The following is an 8,584-nucleotide window of genomic DNA, read 5'->3' on the forward strand; positions in this document are numbered from 1 at the left end:
CGGTTCTTTCGTTTTTCCTTGTTCTCTACTGATCTTGTATATTTTTCTTGAGGCATATCCCTTACCCAATGCTCGGATCGGGGACTGTAAGGTATTTGCAAATAAGTAAATAAGGAGGGTAGATAACCGATGTTAATTAAGGGTTACGGACTGGATTCCGAGAGAAGGGAAGCGTAGCAGGGGGCGGCAGAAAGTTCGGTGGGCGGATGAGATTAAGAAGTTTGCAGGGACAACGTGGCCACAATTAGCACATGACTGGAGTACTTGGAGAAGTATAGAAGAGGCCTTTGCCCTGCCGTGGGCATAGCCAGGCTGATGATGATGATGAAACAAATAAAGAAAGAAAGATTGTACCCGTGTGCATAATATTACACAGTTTATTACTATTATCAATTCGTTCTGCGCATGGGAAAAATAAATAACTAGGAGGGCACACTGCATAATACGGCTGAAGTCGAACTTATCGCCCTAATTAACACGCGATCGCCGCTTCAAAGCACACAGTTGGTTTTAGTGATCCTGCTCTGCAGGCAGAGGTATAGCAGGGCAGCCGAGCAGGTGCGCATCGATTAAGAACTACCCGAAACCGAACACTTTTGGCAAATACGCTGTCTTAGAGGTCACGTGGTCAGCCGATACTGCGAGGAAGAAAGCAGATGCAATGGCTTCACGGGAAGGTCGCTTGCCAAGGCTGGCTGTGTGACCTAATTCTGCCTCCCATTTTAGTTCCTTTCTCTACGCTACTGCGAACACCAGTGACCTCGTACAGATTTTGATCCTTGTGGAAAGCTACGAGGCTCACCGACCGGATGAGTGGATGCCGCTCCGCGTCTTGCTCCATTGCCGAGGGAGGTTTGGCTGCCACCGAAGCCTGCTTCGGATTGGTCTTTGAAGGTGCGGCGGCGCAGCTGTCCGTATTCGTTGCGCACTCGCAGCCTTCTGGATGTCAGGGTCCTGCCGCCATGTTCCTGTGGTTGTACATGCGAAATACGTTAGCTTCACGTCGAGGTGTATTTACCCGAAAGTTATCTCATCGGGTCAGTCAATCAAGTACCGAATCGGATATAGCGACCAGGCAAGACAGCCAGTGACAGATATATGACAGGACGCGCATGCATAAAAACTCAAGGGTCCGGTCAACTGCACTCAGCATAACAACCGCGGAGCCAGCTGGAATGTGACAGCGATAACTCGGGCTAGGAGCTGTTTGAATGTGTTTCACGCTCTGTCAGTGCTTTAAATAAGTGACTTTATGCTAGCAAAAGCAACCAATGCCATCGAAGTCTATATAGCGGCGCCTAAATGAACTCGCTGAAACGTTTTCTATGCAATTAGCCCTCTTAGGATGCTACACGCTTCTTGCTGTATCTATGCATATAACGGAAATTTGAGATATTGTATTTTGTGCGCAGTGACGTTTTGTACGCGTTGATTTTCGTAAGCAGTGACATCAAATTACCCCTGTCACGAAACATCGAGAGCATTTCCGCGCATAAGAATCGACTGTAATACCGTGCATTTGGTTGTGAAGGATAGAAAACGGCCGCATTAACAGCCCAAGATGGCGTCATTGAAACGCTTCCGTAAAATATTCTACAAAATGTACCAACAAGATCCAATTCGTGCGCCTAAAGCCACCCACCTGCGGCTTCTGTTGGCTCGGCTGCGCGGCGCCGGAGGCGTAGTATCGCCTCTTGGTCGGGCACATGGCGAACGTGGCGGCGTGCGGACCCCGGCAGTTGGCGCACTTCAGCCGACGGCCGCGGGAGTCGCAGCGTCGGTAGTCGTGCGGCCCCGCGCACACCTTGCAGCGTGCCTCCAGCGCGGGGCACGCGGCCACCTGGTGTCCCAAGCGCTGGCAGCGCATGCACTGCGTCGGCGGCAGGGCGTACGGCTCGACGGCGTACTCGACGCCGCACAGCGTCACGCTGACCGGTACGCGGGGCAGCTCGGGCCGGAACACCAGCACCACGCTGGTCTGGGGCACGTCGCGGCGTCGACCGTCGGCCGCCGGGGCCCCGTAGGCGACGAGCCTGCGCACCGACACCACGCCCGCGGACGCGTACAGGCTCTCGCGCATGTCCGCGTCGTCCATCCACGCGGGCACGTGCCGGATCTTGCCGACATTGCGGCCGTGCCACAGCGCCACGGTCACTTCCACCGGCGTGCCGTCGAGCCAGCAGACGCGCTGAGATCGGACGGCCGCCTCCGCGGTGCGAGCGCCCACGGCCAAGAGGCCGCCTCGCGTCAGCCGCACGTAGCAGTAGCTACCGGGAGCCACGCCGGACTCGGTCCGGAGCTCGCGCATCACGCGTTCCGGGTGAAGGTCGCGAACCGTCCTGGTCGGGTCGAGACTGCGAACCAGGAGAGGAATGTCACCCGCGGAGCCTTTCGTCGGCCCGCCGTACAACACGGAAGACCAGTCGTTGCTGCCGCCCGGCTTCCCGTACTCTTCTGTCGTTGCTGTGCCTGCTGGCCTTGGTCTGGCTTTTCGCGCTGACCGAAGAAGTGTGCCCCTCGGCCTCGCCACTTGAACCGGTCCCACAGCAAGGTGTTCGGCGTCGTGGCAACCTGTGCCATAATTGTCTTCGGCGACGTTCGTGGGTGGGTCCTTGAAATATGTGTTGTGCCCTGCGGAGTTCATTGCCTCAGGGTTTCCTCAAGCTGCAGAAAAGTGCTTAATTCTCGCCGTCTTTGTTCGACGATCGCTAGTGGCCGCGGAAAACGCTCAAATCTGCTGTAAGCCGGACATAACAAAAACACGAAGGAGATTTCGGAAGAGCTGCGTTCAGGTGAGGCTGGCACAGTAGATACAAAATGTTTCTTTCTTATTTCCTGGTATCTTACGCGGCGAATCATTAGAAATCGCTTTCTTGGAGCAAAGGGCTACTAGGGTGCCGTGAGGGCCGTAGGGTGCCTTCCGTAATCGATAAAGTGCCTTTCTATACAGAGACGCAGCGCGGGTCAGAAAAGCAGCTGGCGATCAGGGCGAAAAGTGCCTGTTGTATTTTTCTTGTGCAGCTGCACCTGTCCGCACGTAGTTTAGCAGCGGCCCGACGGGAGTGAATAACACATAAAATACAGCGAGGTCTGCTTCAACAGCGAATGGCAATGCTCCATATAGAACAAATGCGATCATTGAGCAAGTTTCTCGAGGTGAACTACGGAGGTGTGGTTTGCCCAGGAAAGATTTATAATGTTTAACAGTCGTCTAAAAACTAATGACCGTGTAAATCCAGAACATGTACACAGAGCTTTCTTTTTTAATTTGAATTACAGCTTGCAATAGGCCAAATATGTTATATTCGGATGGCTCCTTCTAAACCACATAACATTTTTAAATATCACCTATGGCAGATGGCGTATTTGCCGCCCCTGAGCTGTATTAGTCGAATATGCAGTCATTATTCATACGAAAAATCGAAATACATAATTTGACTAACTGAAAAAAATTGCTAATATCTTTTTAATTATTTCATTTAGGCACATATTGCATGTTATGAGTTGGAGCCGGTGAGCTTTCAAGGCTTATCTACTTGGAACGAATTCGGAAGATGAAAGCGATTTCGAGATATGCGCCGGTAAACTTCCGGTAAAAATGCACTGCTCCCATCACTTCTTTATGAAAGCGCCGTTTTAGGAATTGAAGCGCAAAAGTAACGGTGACGTCAATGTATTCTGTCGCCAACATTATCTCGAAACTGGTGTCACCCTGAAAATTTGTTCAAAGTGAATACACCTTGCGAGCTCACGCGTTACAATTCGTACTTTTCCTCATGAGCCGTACAGTTTTTATTCAAAATTTAATTATGATTTATGTTAACTAGTCTATTAAGTGTTTAGATTTCTCGTGCGAGTAATGTCCCTTTCTATGAGTACAGTTCAGTGTGTACAATAATGCTATCTGGCGCAGGCGATTTCTTCAAAATTCTCTATAATTAAAAAAAAAAAAACGAAAGCAGCCGACATGTAGCAAAGTCTGTCTTTCTATGAATTATTTTTTTCAAATAATCTCGGCCACGGCGGCCGCAATTTGATTGGGGCGAAATGCAGAACCACTCGCGTAATGTGCAAAGGGTGCACATTAGTGAACACCATGTGGTCAAAATTAATTCGGAGTCAGCCACTACAGCGTGCTTCATAATCATATTGTAGTTTTGGCACGTAAATCCTTATATTTTTTTTTGCAGCTTCCTTAAGAGTGCATACCGCTTAACCACCATCTGCGGATATATGTGCACGCCACAGATCCCTGCTTGACCGCATTCAAGAGAATGAACTCAATGTGCATGCCTAAGATGATGGCACCCTTTTATGTCGCTGGGCAAACATTCGAACACAAATAATAACTTAACATAGTTCACACGTCTTCAGCGTCATTAAAACACGCAAAAGAAGGCGTTGACACTGTTTTATGTTATGCCGAAGTATGTTGCGTTCACAAATGGCGTGCACGCCTAAGGTATAAAAATATTTCATGCGAGAAAACATAATGAGTGTTTAGCACGCCCCGCAGGAGCGTCTGCGTCAGAAAGTATTTGGTGTGTTGCGACACCACGTACCCGAGCACACGTGGGTTGGACCCTCCCACGTGTAGCCGTGCGCGGTTTAGCCGCGTCTGGGGAAAGGGGGATCCTGGGGATTGAGCCGATGCTGGGTGTAAGGACCTTTAAGGCCCCCCGCTGGAGGCAACACACCTCTTTGACCTCTTCTTCACATAGACGGCACCTCCAGACTGACCTACTTGGAGAAAATCGGCAGTCGCCTTTTCCTGTCCTTCTCTCCAATCTTCGTCTTTCTCGCCTTTTCATCTATCCTGCCTTCTCTTCACTTATTACTTCGGCCGCAAAGGCCGTGTCTGCTGTGCCCGGGGCACAGCAAACGAAAGGTGCCCGAAATGTCTACGTTCACCCATGACGTCACGTCCGCTATAACCCATGATGTCACATCCGCTCATTTCCATGGCGGCCGTCTTACGGAGCCGGCTGCGCTGCGAAACGGTCCGTATTCCGTGCCCACTTAGAGCGTGAGTAATTCATCTTTCCACGCTATATGCGCGTAATAAAGGATTGGGGCTGTGAGCAGTTTGATGCGTTACCATTAAGTACCTTGTGCGCATATTTTGCCTCCTGGCCGCGTCAAATTGCAGCCGGCATGTGGAATGGGCCGTGGCATATATAAAGCTGCTCATGTGAGTGGTATTGCCTCCGTCAGGATCGTCAGTGCGTGCACAGAACCATTCAGTAGTCTGGTTCAGGGAGGATGCGCGAAAGAACGAGGACGTAAGAAAACACTGGCATGACGAGCTGTTCCGTCAGATCGCGTTACATCGCGCTTTTTTTCTAAGACCATCTCGCTCGAGCGAGAGGATCTTAGAACAGCATTACTACTGCTTTTTTACAGCTTTGCTGCGGCTCATTTAATCGTCACCTGCATTCTTTTAATAATACAAATGACATCGCTGCGCGGAAGAGCGTCTCTTGAAGTTTCCAAACAAGAGCCAATGCCGCCGTGCCTGCTGCGTATACACGCTTGCCTTTCCTTACGCAGTTAAGACGCGGCACTAGCTCTGCTACTGCGTGATACAGGGTCACTGTGATAAGAAAATTAAAAAAGAACGAATGAAATTAAGGCAGAAAATGTCAAACGTTGCCAAGCGTGATAAACGGACCTGCCTCGCCAGATGAGTTGAAGAAATCGGGGTCCTGAAGTCAGCTTCGCCGCAGTAGACTAGTGTTACGCGCTGAAGCATGTCAGAACTGAAGAGTGACCGCTTTCACCGACATAAATAATATGTGTTCCTTAATGATGTACGCGTGCACCTGTCGTCTCCTGTTACATTACGCGCGTTGAGGCGCCTAAGTGTACTGGCCGGCCTTCAGCGCTATTTCGGACGTGGCTGTGATGCTTTGAACCGTTGGTTTGTCGACCTCGTAAGCCAGTTAATGTTTACACGGCCATTTTTTTCTGAGCTGTTGATTTCTTCCATAACAGCTACGTAATTTCGTAGTTTCCTGTTCAACTGCTTTGGTCATATGCGAGTCAAGGTTGTTCTCTTTAGCCGAGCGCAGTTTTCGAAAGCGAAACGACGCTTTTGCATCAGCATATAGTGCCGTCGCCCATTTACAACACAGTCAATCAATGTAGTTTTGTATGTCACTGGGAAACCGCCGAACGCAGGGAACTCACTCGCATGCGGGGAACTGCATAACTAACCACGGCATTACCGTGCCTCTTGGAAAGCTGCTTTGCATCAAAGGCCGGATACCCTTGCTATGATTCACCGCAAAATATTTTGTATGTCTAACCGCTTAACATATTTGTATTGCGGTGAAGGTAACCTTACGGAACCGAATTTCGCAACGCTTTTTAGACTCCTGCATCTCTACCAGCCACTACCAAACGCTGGTCGGTACGTCTCTTGGCAAAGGTCCAGGTAAATCTCCCCTGTTGGGAGTTGGGGGCACTCACGTATATGAAAACTGCCAAGGAAAGCAGTTGTCCTGATGAAGGCATGCTCCCGTGTCGAAACATTTGCACCAGCCTGTTCGACCACCGTTATCACCGCAACATAGTTGTGTGTTGCGGTGAAGCATGCCGATATTGGGAAAGATTTACGTGAATCTGGAATGTATGGTTTCTGTCAGCGACGAACCTAATGTTCTACTCTCATCAAAGCAGATTTTCGTGGCAGGATGCATGATGTCTTGAGAACTTTTGTTGGCTAAAGCCATACGTGCCAGGTTAGCTCTTGTCACAATAATACGCTTTACCGCAATACACAAGAGGCCCCGCTGTAGGACACGCCCGCCGTAGTTAGCCAAAACCTTATGTGATGGTTCACTGCAAAACACCTCCTGTATTGCGGTGAATTGCAATAAAGCACATTTGTCAGTTTAGAATGTAAAGACCCTTGCCCTTCGCTTTTGTAATAATATGACTCAGTTTAATGAGAACATGTATTCACTGCTAAAAACATCCACATTGAAATGGAGATATGAACACTGTTGGCAGCTTGTGTGATGTTTTATCCCTTTACTTTTTTGTGTACCTGTCACGCTGCCATTATTAAATTTTCCTGTACTTCGTTAGGTGCTGACATACATAACATTACATCACAAAGAGCCACTGTGTAATTAGTGTTCAAGGTCCAGTGTGATGGCTTTACTCAAGAAAGGTTTGGGTTATGTTGTTGTGAAGGTTTTTTTTTAGAAGTAGCTTTCTGAGAAGAAATCAGATGTCAGGAAATAGATCTCATTGGCACAGTAATCTTGGCTGCCTTTTGCTCAAACGTGCCCTAGACATAATTGAGTGATTTGCACTTGCAACTGGACAGCAGCCGTAGCTTGGGAGACCAGTGATATGGCATATTTTATCAAACTAGGTGACACATAGCATTACCAGTCCGAATAGAGACCTGTTTAAATGTTTGTCACCTTTAACACCTAGATTTTCGACCATGAATTCAGAAAAATCTGTAGCACATTTAGAACCTAGATTTTAAATGCTGTATAAGTTGGCTTCTTGTTCACTGCAGCTGTGCTCGGCTTCTGTCCAAACGGGAGAGCACTTCTGCACAGCTTATTAGGGAATATTCTTATTTACATACCTTCTTTTTATTTATCTCGCCTACAATCACAATCAAATGTTTATGGCACATGAATGTGCTGTGCATGAATCTAACTTACAATGCCATGTTCAACAGCGCAGTGCATGTAGCTTGTGTTGGTTCATTCAAGCTAAGCATTGCTACAGCCTTTAACTGTAGGTATCATGGTATGAGAGCAGAGAAATGGATATGCAAAGACAGTTGGGCACATTGAGACATCATCTTTGTTGTGTGTGAAAAGGTGACAGATACACAATATGGGGAGAACGCATGCACTTTCATATTTTCTCGCGCGCACAAAAAAGCTGGAGGAATAAGGTTTCTTCACTGTGCCATAGAAACTATATGTTTGCTCTCAAGGGTAATTCTGATTCATTGGATATGTTCCTGTGCTGTGTTTATTTTCTTGAGTGTGCTTTAGTTTTTGCATGTTAATGTTTCAAACTCGTTTTTATTTTCACAGACTGAACATCCCACGTCTTGGTTTGACTTCCTGGTACAGGATACTTGCACTTAGCATGGAGTGATGAAGCAAAGCAGTGTACTTTTATTAAATGTGCAGATTTTAGCAGTATAACAGCAGTTCATTAAAAAAACATGTGTGCTGAAAATAAAGTGTTCTTACCCACATTCCTCGTTGTCTATTTATTTATTTATTAATACTGTCAACCCTCATAGAGGGTCATAACAGAGAGGACAATACAATTACATAAATCATCATCATCATCATCATCATCATCAGCCTGATTACGCCCACTGCAGGGCAAAGGCCTCTCCCATACTTCTCCAACTACCCCGGTCATGTACTAATTGTGGCCATGTTGACCCTCCAAACTTCCTAATCTCATCTGCCCACCTAACTTTCTGTCGCCCCCTGCTACGCTTCCCTTCCCTCGGAATCCAGTCCGTAACCCTTAATGACCATCGGTTATCTTCCCTCCTCATTACATGTCCTGCCCATGCCCATTTCTTTTT

At 47.9% G+C, this 8,584-nt stretch overlaps 1 protein-coding gene and 1 long non-coding RNA gene across 2 annotated transcripts; one reads left to right on the forward strand and one right to left on the reverse strand.

Annotated features, from left to right (window-relative positions):
* Window positions 1–362: 362 nt before the first annotated feature.
* Window positions 363–2,934, reverse strand: LOC129384007 (uncharacterized). Its single transcript, XM_055069037.2, has 2 exons — window positions 1,643–2,934; window positions 363–968 (listed from the first exon to the last, which is right to left on the reverse strand). The coding sequence occupies exons 1-2, from the start codon at window positions 2,642–2,644 to the stop codon at window positions 741–743; spliced, it is 1,230 nt and encodes a 409-aa protein (XP_054925012.2). The 5' UTR covers window positions 2,645–2,934; the 3' UTR covers window positions 363–740.
* A 1,919-nt stretch (window positions 2,935–4,853) lies between these two features.
* LOC140213120 (uncharacterized) lies at window positions 4,854–8,239 on the forward strand. Its single transcript, XR_011890071.1, has 2 exons — window positions 4,854–5,026; window positions 8,073–8,239. It is a non-coding gene; the product is annotated as an uncharacterized lncRNA (long non-coding RNA).
* Window positions 8,240–8,584: the final 345 nt, after the last annotated feature.

Source organism: Dermacentor andersoni, chromosome 9 (genome assembly GCF_023375885.2).
Source record: "Dermacentor andersoni chromosome 9, qqDerAnde1_hic_scaffold, whole genome shotgun sequence".
In the NCBI taxonomy this organism is placed as follows: domain Eukaryota; kingdom Metazoa; phylum Arthropoda; class Arachnida; order Ixodida; family Ixodidae; genus Dermacentor; species Dermacentor andersoni.